At 64.1% G+C, this 19968-nt stretch overlaps 2 protein-coding genes across 11 annotated transcripts; both read left to right on the top strand.

The window, feature by feature from the left end:
* Nucleotides 1-255: 255 nt before the first annotated feature.
* Nucleotides 256-5873, top strand: LYNX1 (Ly6/neurotoxin 1). 9 transcript variants are annotated; one of them, XM_082433494.1, is made up of 7 exons: nucleotides 256-377; nucleotides 1276-1477; nucleotides 1692-1793; nucleotides 1997-2019; nucleotides 2378-2520; nucleotides 4755-4789; nucleotides 5191-5255. In XM_082433494.1, exons 2-5 carry the CDS (start codon nucleotides 1426-1428, stop codon nucleotides 2504-2506), a joined length of 306 nt encoding a protein of 101 aa, XP_082289620.1. In that variant the 5' UTR covers nucleotides 256-377; nucleotides 1276-1425; the 3' UTR covers nucleotides 2507-2520; nucleotides 4755-4789; nucleotides 5191-5255. The 9 variants fall into 9 exon arrangements, 6 of the variants coding, with proteins under 6 accessions (XP_082289620.1, XP_082289619.1, XP_082289618.1 ...); XM_082433493.1 differs by lacking the exons at nucleotides 4755-4789; nucleotides 5191-5255 and adding an exon at nucleotides 5573-5873; XM_082433492.1 differs by lacking the exon at nucleotides 4755-4789 and having other exon boundaries at nucleotides 5191-5873.
* Nucleotides 5874-7835: 1962 nt separating this feature from the next.
* Nucleotides 7836-18633, top strand: SLURP1 (secreted LY6/PLAUR domain containing 1; the record flags this gene model as incomplete). 2 transcript variants are annotated; one of them, XM_082433468.1, is made up of 3 exons in its annotated part: nucleotides 17259-17619; nucleotides 18066-18185; nucleotides 18429-18633. In XM_082433468.1, 3 exons carry the CDS (start codon nucleotides 17259-17261, stop codon nucleotides 18602-18604), a joined length of 657 nt encoding a protein of 218 aa, XP_082289594.1. In that variant the 3' UTR covers nucleotides 18605-18633. The 2 variants fall into 2 exon arrangements, 1 of the variants encoding a protein (XP_082289594.1); XR_014255601.1 differs by lacking the exon at nucleotides 17259-17619 and adding an exon at nucleotides 7836-11654 and having other exon boundaries at nucleotides 18066-18511.
* Between the last annotated feature and the right edge of the window lie 1335 nt (nucleotides 18634-19968).

Here is a 19968-nt window from a genome sequence, read left to right as displayed (position 1 = left end):
GGGCAGAAGACTCCGTCCCCGTGGAGATGGCCCGTGCCCCACCCCGAGGAGGGCGTGCGTCTGAGGGTAGCGCGGGTGTCCCTGCGGGGGGCCTAGGTCTGGGCGCGGTTGGCTCTCCGCGGGGGGCGGGGGGGTCCCAGCCCCCGCGGGAAGGACGAACCCGCGGGCGGGGCGGGGCGGGGCGGGGCCCGCGGTGAGTTCACGCGCGGTGGGCGGCTCTGCCGCGGGGCGGGGCGGGGCGGGGCGGGGCGGGGCGGGGCCTGCGGTGAGGTCACGCGCGGTGGGCGGCTCTGCTGCGGGGCGGCGGCGCGGCGTGGTCAGGGCGGGGCTCACGGACAGACGCATTGTCAGACCCGGGCTCGCAGGGCCGGCGAGGGGTGAGTCGTAGGCGCAACGGGGGCTCATTGTGGTGAAGGTCATGGTTGAGGTCACCCCGACAGCCCTCCGAACTTGGGACCGCAGTCTTGGGGCCGGGACTCTCCGGGAGGGGGCGGGAAGAGCTGGAGCCGCAGGCCCGGCCTTGCTCAGACCTTGAACATCCCAAGGTGCACGCCCGGAAAATGGGTCATGGAAGATGGATTTGTTGTTCTCGGGAAGGGGAGGGTCTAATTTAGTTCCCCGAGGCGGGGACCCGGGGCTGGACTATCCGCGCGGGGAGGGGAGTCGTACTCCACACACCCCCAGACCCTTTCCGAGAGAGTGGGCATCTCCGCTCCAAACAGCAGATCCAGACTGGGAAGTTCTTGTCTTGCCCAAGTGCCCTCCTGGAGTGCATTCAAAGCGCATTCCCCCGCAGGCTGGACAGAGCCCCGAAGCCTTCCGCTGCCGGTAGCTCTGCAGTACTGACTCAAAACCCCAGGCAGGGCTCTGGAGGTCTTCCGGGAGAGGGGCCCCTAGCTGGGCCCTGAAAGTGTCAGAAAGTGGGGGGGGGGGCCCACGTGGGGACACGCCAGGGGCAAAGGGTAGGGGGAGCAGTGAGGATAGACCCACCCCGCGGCCCCAGGGCCCTGGGTGGGAGAGGGCTGGGTGCCAAGCTCCTGGGCCCCTGCATCAACCATCCCTGGTAGACTGTGGGTTTGGCCTCGCATTCAAGGCCCCTCCAGCCTTCTGGCCTCCCCTTGGCCCCCCACCCCTGCTTCCTTCTCATCTCATTCGTGTCTCCTCCTCCAGGAAGTCTTCCCTGACTCCCAGGCTGAGTTGGGGGGCTCCTCTGCCCAAGCCTGTGGGTCCCTCAGGCCCTGCTGTGACCACCTGTCCTCATCCCCCTCTGTGCAGGGCCATAGCGCCTCCAGTCGACCAGGAGCTCCCAGAGGGCAGGGGGTTGTCCCACCCCCTCTGTGCCTTGCCCCAGCCCTGGCCTGAGTTGAATTGAAGACCAGCTGCTCTCCACTTCCCTGCTCCCACTCTGCCCTCTCACCTCCAGCCATGGCGCCCCTGCTCGCCCTGTTCCTGGTGGCCTTGGTGGGCCTACCTGTGGGTAAGATGGATGGAGAACAGAGGGATGGACAGACCCACCTTTGGGGACAGGCAGGCTGGAGGGGGTGGGGGCAGAAATCCCAGTGACCGCCTCTCCTCCCAGCTGTTCTGACCTGGGGAAGCTGACGGGACCAGGGGGCTGATGGGCTGGAGGAGGGGGCCTCTCGCTGTTCTCTGACCCCCATCTCCCTCCGGCCCCGGCCCCCGGCCCCCAGCCCAGGCTCTGGACTGCCACGTGTGTGCCTACAATGGCGAGAACTGCTTCAACCCCGTGCGCTGCCCGGCCATGGTCACCTACTGCATGACCACGCGCACTTGTGAGTTGCGGGGATGCCCCTCACAGCCCTGCCTGGGGAGCACGGCGGCGGTGGGGGAGTGTGAGGGAGGCTGAGGAGGGAGGCTCCCGCCTGCCCCAGGATCCTTTTTGGGAGCTCCTGGCTTAGGGGAACCTGGCCTGATGGCCCTGCATGCTGGGGGTTGGCCCCTCAGGGTCCTGGCCCACCTCCCCATCCCTCTGCAGACTACACCCCGACCAGGATGAAGGTGAGCAAGTCATGTGTGCCCAGCTGCTTTGAGACCGTGTACGATGGCTACTCCAAGCACGCGTCCACCACTTCGTGCTGCCAGTACGACCTCTGTAACGGCGCTGGCCTCGCGGCCCCTGCAACCCTGGCCCTTGTACTCCTGGCCACCCTCTGGGGTCTGCTCTAAAGCCCCGTTCCGCCCTCCACAGACTCAAGGGCAAAGTGCTCAGCAGCAAGGCCCCACCCTCTCCCCGTGCACCACCACCCCCGCCCTCCCCAGACCCACCCAGCCGCATCCAGGAGTGTCTGCAAGAGGACTCTTGACCTCCCCCAGCCACCCTGGGGTCTGCTTCCAGGTCATGACCTGTTGTTTTCAGAAGGCCGATGTGGGACCACACCTCCCAAGGCATCTGGCTTTGATGGGGCAGCTCAGCCCCCTCCTCTATCCAAGGATGGGGGTGTGGGCACGGTGTGCTGTTTATGGGGGATCTTCAGTTGGCCGGTGAACACTGATGTGAAGGTGTGTAAGTGTGCTGGAGGGGGAGGGGAGATTAGGGACCTAGGGGGTGGGGAACAGTCCTAGGAAGAAGGCTCTCCACGGCCCCAGGAGGGCTGCCCAGGGCACGTGTGGCATGGCGGGCCGATCGGGGAAGCCCTGTGCCCACCCCCCCGTCGGCCGTCCCCTCGTGTCTAGGCAGCCCTTGGCAGGGGAGGAAGTGGCTCAGTCTAAAGAGGCCCCTGAGGCCCCTCCAGACCCGGCGCTGGGCCCCTGCGCAAGGCCTGAGCCTGGAGAGGCCAGGCTATATTTGGTCGAGCTTGAGAGCTGATCCCAGGACTATTTTGGGCCAGGAGGGAAGGGAGCAGAGCGGTGGCCACCCGAAGCCTGGCCTTCAGCCCTAAGCAGGCCCTGGCGGAGTGCGCCTCTTTACGGGGGAGGTGGGGGGGGGGCGCCGAGGATTCGCCGGGGCGGGGGCGGGGGCGGTGCATCCTTGAACCGGAGCGGGGCGCCCTCTGGTGGACGCTCGGGGCCGCGCCGGGCAGGGGTGGGCTCGGTCCGCCGGAGGGGAGGGGGAGGCAGGGTCCGGGGAAGGAGGGGAGGAGGGGTCAGGGAAGGGAGGGGGACTGGGGTCAGGAAAAGAGGGGAGGGGAGAGGGAGTGGGGAGGTCCGGGGGAGGAGGGGAGGACGGGTCGGGAAAGGAGGGTGTAAAGGGCCACGCTCCCTCCCCGCGCAGCCGGGATCCCCTCGCCCCTCGCAGCGGCTTGACTGGTATCCTGTCGGCAGCAGGATCCCGACTGAACGAGTGCCGGGTGCGCTGGCCTTGGCCCCAAAGGGTTTCGCGGACCCCTCGACCTCTGACTCTGCCCACGGGGAGGGCGGGAGGTCCGCTCTGGCTGGAGCGTTCCAGCCTCAGCTTAGGGAGTGGCTCTCAGGTGCCCCGAGTCAAGCTGGGCCTTGGGACCCCCAGAGACCCAAGAAAGGGCATCATTTAAAAGGCACCCACCCTAGGTGAGCCCCACCCTTGGCCAGCTTGGGGAAGCCCGGGTCTGCCCAGCGTCTGCTGTTCTGGATCCGGGTGGCCCGGGGAGCCGGGCCCTCCTTCCAGTGAGGCCAGTCAGGAGGCGCAGCGTTGTGCCGGGGGTCACACAGCGCCTGAGGCCTCCTCAGCTGACCAGTGCCCCCAGCTCCAGTGTCTGGGGAGGGACCAAGGAGCCCCTTCAGGTTGGCACCCAAGTGTGCAGGATGGTGGCAGGTGCCCACGTGGGGGGTTGTCCCTGGAACTCAGAAGCCCTTGGCCCCTAAGCATGGCCCCTGTCAGAGGGACCTGTGCTGGAAATTCCCTCTTGAGAGCTTCCCTCTGGGACCGCCAGACCTCAGGGGATCAGGTCGCCCTGGGGGAGCCCGGGTAGGAGGTCCTTAGGCAGGCCTGGGTCAGGCTTCCCAGAGGGCCAAGAAGCAGAAGGACCGAACCCCAGACAGCCGGCCAGGTGGTCCCTCCCCCTGATGCCCAGTGTGGTGTGAGCCCCTCCCTGGGGGAGGCTGGGGGGAAGCCAGACCCCACCCCCAGCTCCTCCACCCAAAGACTTCCAGGAGTGGTCCACCTCAGGGAAGTGACCACACTCCCTGCAGAATTGGCTGCAGGGCCACTGCAGCTCCAGATGCTTCCTGGGAGGGAGGGCAGCCGTGGGCAGACTGCCCTCCTGACTCAGCAGGAGAGGCCTGGGAAGCACTGTCACTGCCCTGCTTGTGCAAGCACTTTGTCCTGGGTCCGGTGGCTCCTCGGCTAGATCGGGTCCTCCCTCCCTCCCTCCCTCCTGTCCTGGCGGGGATGGAGTAGAGCCCTGCCTGGCCCCCTGTGGGCTCTGGGGTCACTGAGATCAGGGATCCAGCAGCTGGGTGTGCTTGGTGTTGGGGGAGCTTCTCACAACCTGCCTCTCGCCTGCATCTGTCCAACCCTCCTCCACCCTGACCTGGTCCCATCCCAATACCCATGGCACCACCCCCAGCACCGGGGACCATGCTGCGCGTCCCACCTCCACAGACTGGGTTCTGCCTGGCCCGGCTGTGGTCGAAACTCGGCACAGACACACCTAAGGTGTTATGCTCACGCCCTGGCCGGGCCCCTTAGTGGGGAGTGTGTGGCACTGCAAAATCAGGGGAACGCACCAGTAGGGCCTTTGGAAATCAAACAAGTCAACTTGTCCCAACTGACTGTCCATGAGGTTAGTAACTAACATCTGCCCGTTTCCCTGCAGTTGTGGCTCTAAGCACTGCAAGACAACCCTGCAAGGTAGGAGCCGTTATCATGCCCCTTTCACAGATGAGGAAACTGAGGCACAGAGAGGTGAAGTAGTTGCCCAAGCCAGGTGGGACTTCTTGTCCCCCGCCCCCACTGCACCCCTGCCCCACCCTGCAGTCGCTTCTCCCATCAGCTGGGAGAGGAAGGGGAAGCTGAGAAGGTGGGTTTATAAATTTAAGAGGATTTTAGCATGTGAAATAATTATAACAGCTTAGGGTCAGGAAAGAGAGAAAATCAGCACCAGGAGGTTTGAGAAGCCATGAAGGACAGAGTCAGGGCGTCCAGCCCTGTGTCTGGGTGCTGGGCCAGGGGTGGAATAGCACAGAGGAGGGCAGAGGGGTGCCAGGCACTCCGAGCTCACCTGGCCCAGACCCCTTCCCCACCTGTGTCAGGATCGTGGGGCCCCAACGGAAACGAGAGCCCGCTCAGCAGGCGGAGAGGCCCAGGCTCTTTCTCGCGGCTCTTCGTGACGTTTCAGATCTGGAAGCAGCCTGCCTGTCTCAGGAGCGGCTGCTTGACTGTGTGGTGGCACCTCCATGGACTCCTGTGCCGTCCATCTGCCTGGAACACAGCTGCGGCCCCGGTGCAGGCGGACGTGCACAGGGGAGGCTGGACAGCTGCTTCTCACCTCCCTTTGTAACATCTGATTTGTGGTGATGAACGTGTATTTTTTTCATGATTCTAAACCTCTGAGAAAGATAAAAAGAAAGTGAGAGGTCCCTTTCTTTTTCATCTCTCCCCCTCCCCCAAATTTTGTTGGATCCTGTCCCTCAGGCTGATCTGGAGCTTGTCGTTCACATCTCTGAGCCTCTGTTGTCTTGCTAATAAAATGGGGACAATAGCGCCCACCAGGCTGGGGCGTAACTGCCCAGTCTGGGGCCTGGCACACAGAAGGCACCGGGTGGACAGATGGATGAACGGATGGACAGACGGACGGATGGTGCCCTTTCTGTCCACTTCCTGACCCTACCCAGCATGGGCATCGACTTCAGGCCATGGCCCCCCTCCCTCACACGGCCTCCCAGAGAGGTCTCGTTTGCACCTCCTCGAGCTAGTGAATAAATGGTTGAATACATGTGTCGACTTTCTGTCCCACCAGCCACCCCTCCTGCGCTCACCTCCACTCAGTGGTCTGGTTTGCCGGTCCTGCTGGCTCTGTCTGTCCTAGGCTCCCGCCCACCCTGGGTCACCCAGTCTTGACCTCGAACCAGCCCTGGCCCAGGGCAGGGGATGACCCACGGGAGGGGAGCCAGACAGGAGAGGCAGGAGGACTCCCAGGGTTCACGGGAGCGGCCCCAGTTCTGGTTCCCTGGGAGCGAGGCAGGCCCACCACCTCACCCAGCGGACCCCTGGGGGAAGGCTGACGGGGCTGGTGGGGGAGGTGGGACCCCAGGAACCCCCCCACCACCCGGCTCTTCCTCTCTGCCTGGGAGCGGGGTCTGAGACCGACTGCCCACAGGAGCCCACCAGATAGAGGAATGGACAAAAGCCACTCGGGCTGCCAGGGCAGACAAGGGCCTCTGGGCCGGCAGGGCCGGCCCCCTTCAGACAGCCACCCACACTGCCCGCACGGTGCACCTCCCATTTTGGCAGAATGGCTTGGCTGGTGCATCGCTCCCACAAAGTCTGGCTCCTGCTCTCAGGAGGGTCCTTCTGGGCTCTCACCCATCATGGGGCCTCTCTTAATACCAAGGGCCTTTCTGCTCCCCGCCCCCCAGCACTGGACGAACTCCCACAGGTCCTGGGCCCTGCAGTACAGTCACGATCGTGACCAGGGTCCCTCGTCACTCCCAGGGGGCAGACAGTGCAGAACCACCACTTCTGGAGGGAGGCCCATTTGACAGACAGGAATGCTGAGGACCGTGCTTTGTGGCTCTGGAGGGCAGCTGCTCCGCTAACTCACCGCAGGGGGCCCCGCAGGGGGCCGTGCTGGTGAGGCTTCTGGTTTTGGCGGGCCCTAAGCTTTGTTTGCATGTTTAGGGCCAGGGGCTAGGCCCCCAGGCCTGAGCCAGACCCTCATTCCTGTTCACCCGGGAGGCCAGAGGCTGTGCGCTGAGGGTTCATCGTGTGCCACGCCATCTTACGTGATCTACAGTCGTATCATTTGAGGACCAGGAAAGAGGTTTATGGAATTAAATGAGGCTCTCCGGAGGCCACACAGCCATCGAGCCTGGGGACCAGGCCCCAGTCCAGTTCCTCGGCTGAGCTGGCCTCTGGGGCGGGGCAGAGCAGCAGCTGGTGTAAGACAGCAGCCCGGGCGCCCTGGGAGCCAGGCCTCTCCCCAGGAGGACATGAGGCTGCTCCCTGGGCTCCTGCTGGCCGCTGCCTTGAACCTGGAGCTGGGTGAGTCCAGGGCTCAGGGCCACCTCCTCTCCAGCCCTCCCCGCTGGCTCTAAGCCTGTCCCTCCGATCTCGGCCACCACTGAGCTGTGACTCCCACCTTGGGGGAGCCCACTTCCTGCCCCCGCGCCCCCTTTCCTGAGGCACTGGCCCTCCCGTCCACCAGCTCCTACCCTCTGCCCAACCGCCCCCCCACCCCAGACCTGCGGGCCCATCAGCTGAGCCCTCACCCTGTCCTCGTCCCTGCAAGAGGTGCGGACCGCTCAGCGCCCTGCCCCTGGCTTGACCCCTCCTTCCCCCACCCCCACAGGCCTTCCCAGTCCAGCAGTGACCCCACCCACCTGAATTTGATGTCTTGGCCTGCTCCTGGGTCGACCCTCTCCTGCCTTCCTCCTTCCTCCCCCCCAGGGAGGATCCAGGCCTCTCCCCTTTCCGGTCCGGCCTTATTCTGGAGGCAGTTTTCCCACTCCCATCACTGCAGTCTTCTCTGGCTCCGCCCATATCCACTGTCGCTGGCTGCATCTGCCCCTGAGACCTGCTCAAGGGGTCCTCGGGGACATGCCCCAAAATGGGGTTGCCCACACCTGGCCTCGTCATCTCCCCACCGACCCCCGAGTTGGGGTGGCATCTCCACCCACCCAGATGCCTGAACAAAACCAGCTGGGCCCCCCCAATCCAATCCCAACCAGCCCACTCCCCCAGCCCTCACCCGTTTTCCCACCTGGGTCAGCACCTGCCTCACCAGCCCCATGGCCCTAAATGAGATGGACAGAGGAAGCACCTGGACAGCCCCGGCCCAAGCCTGGCGCTCCCCCTCCCAACTGTTTCTGGGATCTGCCCACTGTCTCCCCTTGCAGGGACCCTGGGGAAGGGGGGTCTGTGCCCTGTGGGAAAAGTCTGTGAGGCTCGGGGCCCAGGCCTCACCAATGACCCCCGAGAACTGCCCCTGGGTCATCAGGGTGGATGGATGAGGACAGGAAGACTGGGGGATCTGAGCTCAATGCAGAGACAGCCCTTGTCACCGCCAGGGCTGGGTCACGGGGGTTGGGCGGCCTCCTCTCCCTCCCCCGGCTCAGCCTATGGCCTGGGGATCATGGGAGCCCCGCCGGGTGCTGAGTGTCCACTGAGACGTCGCTGAGTGGAAAGAGAGGGTGCCATTATGCAGGAGTTGCCCTCAGCTCTGTCCCTGTCTGTGTGTCCGTCTGTCTGTCCCTATGCCTGTGGCTGCAGTCCAAGCCTTGCAGTGTCACCAGTACAAGGGCTTTGGAGGATGCTCCCACAAGTCCAGAGGCCCAGCAGGCTCCAGCCGCTGTATCACTATCGCCACCCATGAGTAGGGGGTGCGGAGCGGGCTGGCCACACCCTCCTGGCCCAGGTGGGGGGCGCCAGGCTCAGAGGGGCATAGCCTGACCCAGGCGTCCAGCAAGTCAGGAGCAGGGCAGGGAGAGAACCCACTGGCCTCAGCCCAGAAGAGGGCCTGAGAGAGGGGACCAGGTCCACCCAGGTGGGGGGCTGACCCTCCGCCCCCAGGGGCCCCCATCAGGGGGTTTGGAGGTGACGGCCAAAGGGTAGGGGTTTCTTTTTGAGACAATGAAAGTATTCTAAAACTGACTCTGATGGTTGCACGTATCTCTAAATATGCCAAAAACACTTCACATGGGTGAACTGCATGGTATGTGAAGTATACCCAATAAAGCTGTTAAAAAGAAAAAAAAGAAAAAACATTTTAAGAAAAACAAGACTCAAAATTCAGATTGAGAAAGATTCATGATGACATACAAATCTAAAAAGAAATGCGTGAAAAATGCCATAAACAAAACTAAAAGAAGACAAGGTAGGAAACATTTGCTATATGCGAAAAAGAGGTGGATTCCATTCCTATATAAAGAAAACTACAAATCCACAAGGAAGAGGCAAGGACGTGAGTAGCACGTTCAAAGGAAAAGACATTCAACCACACTTCCAATCAGAGAGGAGCAAAATGAAGGAAGTAGCATTTTAAATCTTTGAGCAAAAAAATGGCAGGATAGTGATGCCAAGGGGGCAGGGACACCGCCCGCTGTGTGCCCTTGCGGGAATCGTGCAAGGAGGTGCCGCCTGTGAAGCTGTAAGATGTCCCTGGAGTGTTGTTGAGTGCAGGCTGCCGAGAAGTCACCCAAACACCTGGGACGGGAGGGACGTGGGGTAAGAAGCCCTGACCACTGGACCAGGAGGGCCCTGCCCGGGAGGGAGACAGCACGGTACTCGAGGGACTGATCTGGCCCCCGTGTGTGTGTCCCATTGCCCGTGGCTAAAGGCCGTGAAGACTCTGCAGTGGAGGGCCTCACAGCGGTGTTTTGAGCACAGACTGAGCAGCCTGAGTGCCCGCTAGGACAGGGAGTAATCCGTCAGGGCATCCCACTGGGCGCTGCAGAGAGAAGAAACAGGTACAGCCACGGCCCCAGGAGCCCTTCACACTGTCTGTGCAGTTTCTTCACATCTTAGAAACATGGGTTTAAGGGCCCTCAGTCTGCTCTGCCGGACACAAGAGGGGCATAGGTAAGTGGAAACCCAGGTAGGGAAACCCCTTGGCCTACTTGGGGATCCACAGACACTGCTCTGAGGAGACAACCCCACAGGCAGGCTGGGCAGGAGGCCATGCCGGGCAGCTGGAGCAGCGGAGCCCTGACCCTGGTCCCATGCTGAGCCCCGACCCTGGTGACAAGCTGAGCCCTGACCCTGGTCCCACTCTGAGCCCTGACCCTGGTCACACGCTGAGCCCTGACCCTGGTCAACTCTGAGCCCTGAGCCTGGTCACACGCTGAGCCCTGACCCTGGTCCCACTCTGAGCCCTGACCCTGGTCACACGCTGAGCCCTGACCCTGGTCAACTCTGAGCCCTGAGCCTGGTCACACGCTGAGCCCTGATGCTGGTCACACTCTGAGACCTGACACTGGTCACAATCTGAGCCCTGACCTTGGTGACATGCTGAGCCCTGACCCTGGTCACACTCTGACCCCTGAGCCTGGTCACACTCTGACCCCTGAGCCTGGTCGCACGCTGATCTCTGATCCAGAGGCTCCTGGAGAAACAGAGAGAAGGATGTAGACCTCTTAGCAGGGAGGCACCCTAAGCAGAGCAGCCCAGACGCTGGCTGGGGCACATTCCTCCTCACCCTAAGTAGGTAGCAACTTTGCAGAAAGGTTCAGCCTGTGTCTCCCCAGCAGGGGTCACGCAGAAACTCTAGGAGGAGCTAATGCCCAAGGGCCAGGTATGTTCCGGGAGGAAAGAACAGGTGGGGGCCCTGGGTCTGAGGGCAGGACGGCGGTGGGCTGGGCCAGCCACAGCAAAGGAATTGGGCTCAACCCAAGGAAGAACCTCGGCTGTGCGTGGTGGTGTCTGCACCACCAGGATTAGCTGCACCCAGCATCAAGCTTGGCAGCCTGGTGAAGAGCAGAATCAGACAGGCCCGGCTGCTGTCTTGGCTTTTGCCCAGCCCTCCCTGGATGACCGGCCTGTCAGCTCGCTGCAAGAGCCTCCCATCCTGCATCCAAAATCCAGGCATCAGCACTGGGTACCATCGTTGGCTGTAGTGAGAAAAATAAGATTCAGCAGGCGGAGTGTCTCACACATTCTGGGTGTTAAGGAAGGCTAGGTGTCCCCCGACCCAGTGCCCAGGGAGACATAGGCCCTCCCAGTCTCGGGGTCAAAGACCAGACCCCAAATAGAGCTGATGCCCGGAGGCTAGAAAAGGCCGTGGGGTGGTGGCGGGGTGGGGCGGGCGGTCCCAAGAAAGAATTTCAACCACGAGAGGCAGGGGTGGGAAGGGCATCCCCGGTGCAGGAAGAGCGGGAGCAGAGTCTGGAGGGGAGTGAGGTCTGGAGCCTTTGGTAGAAGATGGAGGGTGGAGCGAGGCTGCAGCAGAGCCCCGAGTGCCTCTGCGCACAGCCCTGCCAACAACCCGCCCCTACCCTCCCAGCGTGTGCTCGGGCAGCATGGGGCCTGGAGGAGGGGGTGACAGGGTCACAGGTGGGGCACACCTGGCGAGGCTGAGGTGCAGGCCGCCCCGGGGGGGGGCACAGTGCCTGGAGCCGCTTGAATCTAGGGCCCAAATCCACATCTCCCCCATCTGAGCCCGGGCCGGGGCCTGCCTGTCAACTTCGTGACCTGCAGTTGGGCCAGGGGAGCCCTGCCTGAGGGGCAGCCCCCTGGGCCCTGATCCAGGAGTGCCTGCCCCCCCAGGGGACGCCAGGATTAGCATCCCAAGGCGACCCTGCCCCTTCCCCCTCCCCACATCCAGGACCTTCCTGTTGACCCAGCACTTTTCCTGTCTTTGTCCCCTTCAGCCTGTGAGCACATTTTGGCTGGTTGTCCTGGCGGCCATCTCCCCATCGCTACGTCCCACGTGACCACCTCAAAGAAGCTGGGTGCTGGGGCCTGGGGCGCCCTGGGAGGATTCGAACGCAGAACCGCTAGACCAGCAATCCACCCTGGAGAACGGCGTGGGGACCCCAGGCCAGACAGGTGCCTGGCAGAGGTAGGGCTCAGGGTGCAGGAGAGCCCTCACCCTCTGCTGCTCCCTTCCGGGTGGCCTGGGCGTCCTCCTCAGGCGCAGGCGTGTCTCAGGTTGGGGTGGGGGGAGAAGGTAGAGAGCCTCAGCGAGGGAGTTACAGAGGCGGGGGAGGAACCCCCAATCCTAAGAGGGGGGTCACGAGGGTGCGGGGAGGGGCCCAGACTGCGGGAGGTGGAGGAATGGGGAAGGGGCAGGGAGGGGCGGGGGGGACCACAGAGGAGCGGGTGTCCAGGTGGAGGCGGGTGGGGCCCAGTGGGCGGGGGGCGGGTCTCCGTGCCTCTGCCACCCACAGTCCCCCGATCTGCTCGGCTGACCGGTCAGGTGGCTGCAGCGGGTGTTCGCCATCCCTGCGGGGCAGGCCCAGGACCGCGCACTGCAGGGACCAGACTCTGGGGGACACGGCTGGCGCTGCTGGCGCTGGTGCTGGCCGCCGGCTGTGAGCTCGGTGAGGGGTGCGGGGCCGCCAGAGGAGGCAGTGCCTGGGGTGATGGGGGGATGGAGGGAGAGGAAGAAAGCAGAGCGGCAGAGGAGATGTGGTGTGAGAAGGGAGAGGTGGCAGTGGGGTGGGCCAGGCACGGTGGGGCTCTGCGGCAGACGGGGCGCCTGCGACCTGGGCCAGGGTGAGGAGGGGTGTGGCGGGGAGGGGCCTCTCCCCAGGGCTGAGACTGGCAGGGGGGTTGGTGGCCAAGGTCCTGGGTGCCCACTGGAGAACAGCCCTTCGTCAGCATGGGGCTCCAGGGAAGGGCTTTCTGCTGGGGCGGGCGGGCAGGGTCAGAATCACGCTCCCCGGCTCCCGGGCCATGGTGCGGGGGCAGGTCTCAGGAGGGGCCTTGCGGACAACAGGGAGGCACCGGGGGGTGGGGGGAGCAGGAGGTGGAGAAGAGGGAAGCAAACCAGACATACTGGGAAACTGGGGGTCTGAGAGACATCCCAGGTCCTTGGGGGGCCCACCCCCAACCAGAAAAGGAGCTGGGTTGGGTGGGCCCCAGCCAGATGGTTCTGCCCATTTCCCAGAGGGGAAAACTGAGGTCATCCCGAGAGACACAGCAACAGTCAGCGGGGGTGGAGGGGCCTCACTGTGCACATGGGCGGCTCGGGCTGCCATGGTAGGGGTGGGGCACTGGGGCTGGAGGGAAGAGGAGCAGCCTGTGTGCCCTAAGCCCCCCGCCACCCCACCACCCTGCGCCCTGACCGGCCTGGGTCCCACTGGACCGTGGCTCTTCTCCCCTCCCTTGTTAAGCTTCCACCAGCGGGCACACCGGGCCCAGCCCGGCCCACCCTGCACGCCACATACCTCCTTGCCTGATCCCTGATCCCCTCTGCAGCCCTTCAGTCCTGCATTTTGCTGATGAGGATGCCAGGGGTGACCCGCCTGCCCCTGCCAGGCCCTTTACTGCAGGGGCCCCAGTGCCTCTGTCTCCCCGCGCCTCCCCAGTGCTCCCAAAGCTGCTTCATCCCTGCCTGGCCTTGGCCCCTCCAGGGGCATAGTCGGCCTCAGGACTCGGGGACCCCAGCTCGAAGCTCTTGAATCTTCCCTGAGTTTTGGTCGGTGGGTGACTGGACCCTGGGTGGAGCTGTCCCCCTCAAACCTGGGCCTTCTGGTCAGAGGGCTTGGGAGGGCCAGGGCCTGCCTGACCCTTCCCTCTCCACTCCTTCCCCAGTGGTGGCCTTGCAATGCTACAACAGTCCTGAGCCCACCAACGTGTCCAGCTGAGTCACCACCACGACCTGCAATGCCCACAGAACCATGTGCAAGACCACGCTCTGCTCCCTGGAGATGGGGCAGTGGGGCCGGGTAGGGCGGGGCTGGGGTCCCAGGGTCAGAGCTGCCTCCAGGCCAGGCACCCCGTGGGCAGAGAGCAGTCGCCACCTTCGTCAGTTCCAGAAAGGGCTTTGGGTCCAAGCAGCCGGCCTCCCTCCCTCCCTCGTTCCTCCCTCCCTCCCTCGTTCCTCCCTGTCCTTCTTGCGATGGGAACAATCTTCAGCCTGGCTGGGGAGTCGCTGGGGGAGGAGTGGCCTCATCCCACGGGGCATCTGGAGCGAATCACCACGAGTGCTGCGCAATGGTGGTGGACAGGAGGAGGGGCTGGGTCACGGAGGGACTGAGACGGGGGTGGTGACCCCAGAGTGGATGCTGCAGGAGACAGCCGGGCTGGGGCTTGGAGGCCGTGGAGGGCGGGGTCATAGGCCAGCCTGACGCCGGTGCCCCCGTACCCCCAGCGTCCCCCTTCCGGGGGGGCTCCGCGGTGACCAAGTCCTGTGCCAGCAAGTGCGTGCCCTCGGACATGGATGGCATCGGCTGGACCCAGCCCGTGTCCTGCTGCAACACTGACCTGTGCTACGTGGACGGGGCGCCTGCCCTGGGCCTTTGAGCAATCGTGGCCCACGGCCGCACCAGGCCTCCTGAATCTCTTTTCTGGGAGCGGACCTGCCCGCTGGCATGGGGAGGGCCGCCCGCTGTGTCTCAGGCTCCGTCACCTAGGCCATGTCCCCCTCAGCCCTTCTAGCCCTTCCATCCATCTCTCCGTCCACCTCTGCCCGGCCCAGCCGCCCAGGCTCTCTTGGGAGCTCTCTCTTCGCCCACACTGCTGCCCCGTCTGTCCGTGTGCCCTCCATCTCCCTGTGACGTGGGGACAAGGACGGTCAATAGCCCTGGGACACCCCCACCAACCAGGCAGGTCTCTGCCCTCCTGGCCTCGGGGGCTCTGGGAGCCCCACGGGCAGGGGGAGCACCACATCCACCAGGACTGGATCTGGGGGGCTTCTTGGAGGAGGGGGCATTAGGGCTGCCCTTGAATGACAGAGACATTGGCTGGTAGAGGAGGGCAGGCCAGGCCAGGTGGAAGGTAGGTCTAGGGGGGCAAGCGGCCCAGGACCTGGGATGACTCCATGAAGCGTCCCAAGGCTCACTGGCCTGGCCCCTGAACAGGGCTTTACCCCGTGGTCAGGCCTGTGGTGACGTGGTCCCCTGCGTCGTGCGGTGGAGGGCGCTGAGAGGCGCAGGCTGGGGGACAGGCTGCAAGCCTTCTCCGGGCCCACCCCGGAAAGCTCCCCTGGCCCCGCCTCACCAAGCCCCACTCCCTGCTGCCCAGGGCAGCCCAAGCTCCAGTGCAGGAGGGAGCTCTGTTTCACCTTGGCCTTGGGCCAGCTCCAAAGCTCCAGACCATCTCCCCAGAGAGCCACCCATCCGACAGGCCTCTCAAACCACTCCCCGACCACACACACACACACACGTATACACGGTCCTATAAGCACTCAGCACAGACCCAGGCACTTGAGGAAGGATGGACCCAGGGGAGGGCAGGAGACAGGCCCTAGGTACCCTGGGACGCCCCCTCCTCTCTGCCCCACCACCCTGCCCTGCCCTGCTCCAGAAGCTTCTCCTAGGCCCCTGGGTGAGTGGGCCCCTGGGATCTGGGAGGGGCGCCCAGCACCCAGCGTCTCCAGCCAAGTTGAGATGGGGCTGTGTAGCCTTCCTTCTGCACCACAGGGTGTCCCCCAGCCTGCAACCCTGGGTCCAGAGAGCCCCACTGTCAGCCATCACCCCCTTTAAGGGCCTCCTGCTCCTGGAGGGAGGAAGGCAGCAGCCAGGACTCATGGTCGGGTGCCACCGAGGGCACCCCAGGCCCGTGGGAGAAGAGACCGGTGGTGGCCTAGAAGGCCCCCTGTTCCTCGGACCCTGGCAACTCCACACCTCTGCTTCCTGTGGGTAAGACTTGCCATCCGAGCCAGCTCCCAGCCAGCAGGACCCCCGCAGACCCCCTGCCTTGGGCGGACCCTTGGGCTGGGAGGCCAGGAACGTTCACACGCTGTCTTGGATGCCACATCGGGGGCTGTGACAGCGCTGAGCTTGTCAAGGGGGAGACGCTGCCCCCAGTCACGCATCACACCTCTCACCTGGCTCTTCTCGCGCCTCTCACAAAAATGAGGACAGCGGAGGGTCACTTGGCCTTAAAGCCTGGACTGAGACTCAGTAAACACACACACACACACACACACACACACACACACACACACACACACACACACACACACACACACACACAGCCCTACAGGCAAACACGGGAAGGCTGCGTGCCCTTCCTGGCCACTACCCCGCTGCCGCCCCGGCAGCGCCCTCCCTGCCAGCCTCCACCTCCGAGGTCTTCCGGCTCCTTCAGAGCCGGGGCGCAGGCCCTTTCCAGGCAGCCTCCCCCGACAGCACACGGGGTCCCCCGACCTGGAGCCCAGACCAGCCTGCTTCTCGGCACGCCCACCCCACCGCTGTTCCACGTCCACCTCCACTGTGACCTTCACGGGCAAGTCTTCACAGCTGCCCTCTGGGTCGATGATCCTCTGCCCGGTCTACACATAAAGGAAGGGGGTCAGGGTGGCTCATGAGCAGACCTGGTCGCACGGGAGGTCGGGGGAGCAGGGACCCACTCAGTCCCCGAGGCTCCAGACCAGATGCTCCCCGGGTCCTCTCACCAAGTCCTTAGTGCGCTCGCGGACCAAGCCCCAGGGGAGGGCCGTCCTGCTGCTGTCTGTGCCGCACCTGCCGTGCGCGACTTGATGGTCCGACTTGCATTAGCCACAGTCTCTCCCTTTGCAAACAACGCCCCCGCCCTGTTTCCTTGCAGCCATCTCTCAGTCCACGTGGCCAGGTCACTTCTGCCCTCACAACTGCCCAGGGTCCCTAGTCCCATCATACAAACAGAAATCCAGTCCAGAGGGATGAGAGTCACCCCAAGGCCACACGTGGAGACGGCAGCAAAGCCCAGACCCAGGCCTCCCGGGTGCCAGCCCCGAGCTCCTCCCAGCATGCCATCCTGCCCCGAGACTGGGGGTAACTCCCTACCTACCCTGCAGCCGGCCCCCCTCCACCATCCACATGGCATACACCATTTCATCCACCACCTACCCGTCCACTTGTTCTTTCATCCACCCCCCTTTCCCACCAGCCAGCCCCCCCGCCATGCAGCGTCTATCCACTCATTCCTCCCTCCACGCACCCACTCTCTCAAACGTCGTCTATCCACCCACCTGTCTTTTCAACCATCCATCCGTGCATCCTCCCATCTATCCATCCACTCACCCACCCACCCATCCATCCATCCACACAACCACTCACTGAGCCCTCAGAGGACAGAGAAACCAGAAAGGACTCTGGGTGAGAAGCACCTGGACTGGGGAGATTGGAGGCTACGACGGGAGACCAGAGAGGCTGCTCAGTGAGAAGCAGAGCACAGGCAAAGGCGTGGAGATGGGAGTGTGCAGTGGAGGTGGGCACTGAAGAAGATCCAGGAGCCTGGGGCGGGGGGGGCAGAGCCCTCTTGTCTGGGGTCTAGAACCAGGAGGCCCAGGCTTGGTCTAAAGGCCATTCGTGGGGAAGGGGTTGGCAGTGATGAGGCGGCTGGTCCTGGCACCACCCTCATCAGCCCAAAAGGGGGCCTGGTGGGCCCACACCCACCCCCTCACCAGGCACTCACCTCCTCTGCACCTGACCTGACACCCCACCTCCGGGCCTCTGCTCTGGTGGGTCCCTGGGTCAGGTATGCACCAGGTAGAGGACGTCTCGGAGTGGAGTAGATGGACCTTGGCCTGGTTGGGTTTGAGATGGACATCAGTCCAGGCCGGAGCCTGACAAACAGGCCTGCAGTTCCTGTGTGGCAAGAACAGGCCGGGCTGCAGGGAGGGGCCAGGGCAGCCTCCAGCGCCGCGGGGTGCCGCTCCCTCAGGGCCTGTGCGTGCGCTGGCGGCCACGCACCCTCCGGCCAACCGCCTCCCAGTTCTGCCCTGTGCCACCCAGATGGGGGCCCAAGGGCTGGCTATAAATCCCCACCGGAGGCCGGCACAGGCGGCCGCCCTCCCGGCTCAGGAGCACAGGGAACGGCCTTTCCCAGGGCCCTGCTGCCGCTGCATCTCACCTCGGCCTTGACCGTGAGCTTGGGTGAGTGCGGCCGGCTGGCAAGGGGCCCTGTCTCTGGTCCTCGCTTGGCCCACCTCCTCAGTGGGGAGGGGGCCACTGGGGGGCTTTGAGGGGAAGGCTTCCTTAGGTCCCCCACTGGGCTCACCTTCCCTCACCCTAAATGAGCTGCCCGGTCCTGAGCCTGGCTTCACCCAGGACAGGGGTCACAGCCCGCTCTCCAGGAAGGCAAACCAAGGCTCGGGTAGAGGGTCGCAGTGTTCAAGCCTGCACTCGGTGGCCTGGGCCTGAAGGGGCTCAGTAGGGCGAGCCACTCTCCCAGGGAGGGACAGGAGAAGATGCTCCAGGTGGATCCGTGGGGAACGGCCCAGGGGCTGGACCATCCCTGGCCTCTTCTCCAGCCCTTCCTCCTGTGTCCAGGATGGGTCTCAAGGCCAGATGATGAGGGTCTGTCCCTATCCCTCTCCCAGGTGAGGCCTTAAGATGCGTCACCTGTGAGCAGCCCAGGGCCCTTCTTTTGAGCAAGACCATTACTAACTGCAAGCCGGAGGACACAGCGTGCAAGACCTCGCAGCTGACGGTGGAGTCAGGTGAGGCTGGGGGCCCGCAGGTTGGCTCTGTGGGGCTGCATCAGCCTCGGGCTCCCAGCTCCCATCTCAGGGCCACATCACAGACCCCAACAGGGTAACTTCCCAGGGCGGCAGTTAGTTTAGGGGTCTCAGGGTAGCATGGGAAGAGGCAGGAAGGGCACGGTCAAGTGCATGGAGGCCAGGGCGGCTGAAGAAGGCGCTGGGCGGTGGGGACCAGTCTCTGATGGCTGCCCTCCCCGGCAGAGTTCCCCTTCAACCACAGCCCCGTGGTGACCAGTTCCTGCTCCAGCTCCTGCGAGGCCGCTGACCCAGACACCATCGGGGCTGCCCACCCCAGCTACTGCTGTTTCCATGACCTCTGTAATTCTATGGGGGTTGCCAGGCTCAGTGCTGGGGCCCTAGTCCCTAGGGGGCCATAATCCTGGGCCACCTCCTTTCCTGAAGAGCCTGGCACTGCTGGCGGTCAGCGCTGCTGGCACGCCCCCATGGCCCAAGCTCACTGGGCCTCAGGTTACTCGTGGGACCCTAGGGGAGAGAACCGTTTCAGGGCACTCTCTGCCCTCCTCCACCAAACTTGTCAAAAATAAATAAGGTGAGGCTGGAGACGACCTCTTTTCTTCTGGACGCTGAGAGCCCACAGACTGCCTTCAGGCAGCTGGGTGGAACCAGGCGTGTTCTGGCCCCTGAGCCTTGTTCTCACCCAGGGCCATTTTGACCCATTTCACAGATGGGAAAACAGAGAATTAGGGGGAGAAATGCATCCTAGGCCAGCCTTCCTGCATGTCGGACCAGGCAGGACCCATTCCTCAGCCCAAGGAAAATCTGACCCCGCTTCCAGAATATTCCCTGAGACCCTGTAGGCATCACCCCCGCCCCACACCCCCAGGATGGGGAGGAAACTGGGGTTGCAATCCAGTTTTCTCCACGGGCGAGTATGCCTGTCCAGCCCAGGGCTGCCGCAGCAGCAAGCGGAGGCTGGGGAAGAGGGCATGTGGAGCTCAGACAGCCTGCCTACCCAGGCTGGGTCTTCCCGAGTGTGTAGGAGTGGGGTGCCCCGGGGCCTGCTGGCACCCATACATCTCCACGGAGCTCAGTCACCTCCTGTGACAATGGGCCTACTACACCCTGGGCCCTGGGGACAGCTGAGATTAGAGGAGGCTGTGTGCACGGAACACGAAGGCCATGCCAGCTCACCCCAGGCCCCCAGGGCCAGCTCGGGGGTCCAGGCCGTGCTGCGCCCGCAGCACTCCCAGTGGCCTGGCCTGTCTGCCCAAGGATGGGTAGCAGAGTGTCCTCGGAGGCTGACCACCCCCCAGGAGCCCAGGGTCCTTAGGTCCCAGGAGGCCCTGTCTCAGGCTCCTGCCCCTCCCACGTGGCTCCCAGCTGTCCCTGGCGGTCACCTGCTCCAGCCCCACTACAGGGAGGCAGAGGCGGGAGCCAGAGTGAGCCCAGGGTGTCTCTGCCCACCGTGCCATCGGGCCTCTGGGCTGGGTACTTTCCACGCTCTGCATTGCGGCCAGACTTCTAGACAGCACCTAATGGACCCTGCATTTGGAGGCCAGGGCCAGGGCCACCGCCTCACCTTGGGGACCCTCACCCCAAGGAGTGGCAGGCTGAGTCACTCCCACCTCAGCCTCACCAGAGGAGCAACACGGAGGGTACCTCTGGGCTCTTTAGGGGTGCAGAGCAGGTGAGCGGGCGGGTGGCAGCAGGCACCTGCGGGGCCTCCGCCCTGCGCCGACATGGCCAGCAGAGGGCACGCGCCCCTCGGACCCCTCCTCTG

This window comes from Balaenoptera physalus, assembly GCF_965194825.1.
Source record: "Balaenoptera physalus genome assembly, chromosome: 17".
Classification (NCBI taxonomy): domain Eukaryota; kingdom Metazoa; phylum Chordata; class Mammalia; order Artiodactyla; family Balaenopteridae; genus Balaenoptera; species Balaenoptera physalus.
Note: the sequence above shows the minus strand (reverse complement) of the source record. Positions and strands in the feature narration are given on the sequence as shown.

Bases quoted from the DNA above. Each gene is read 5' to 3' on its own strand.
- LYNX1 (XM_082433489.1), top strand. From the start codon at position 1,426: ATGGCGCCCCTGCTCGCCCTGTTCCTGGTGGCCTTGGTGGGCCTACCT. The intron at 1,478-1,691 runs GTAAGATGGATG...CCCGGCCCCCAG, and splicing joins CTTGGTGGGCCTACCTGTGG to CCCAGGCTCTGGACTGCCAC. The intron at 1,794-1,996 runs GTGAGTTGCGGG...ATCCCTCTGCAG, and splicing joins CTGCATGACCACGCGCACTT to ACTACACCCCGACCAGGATG.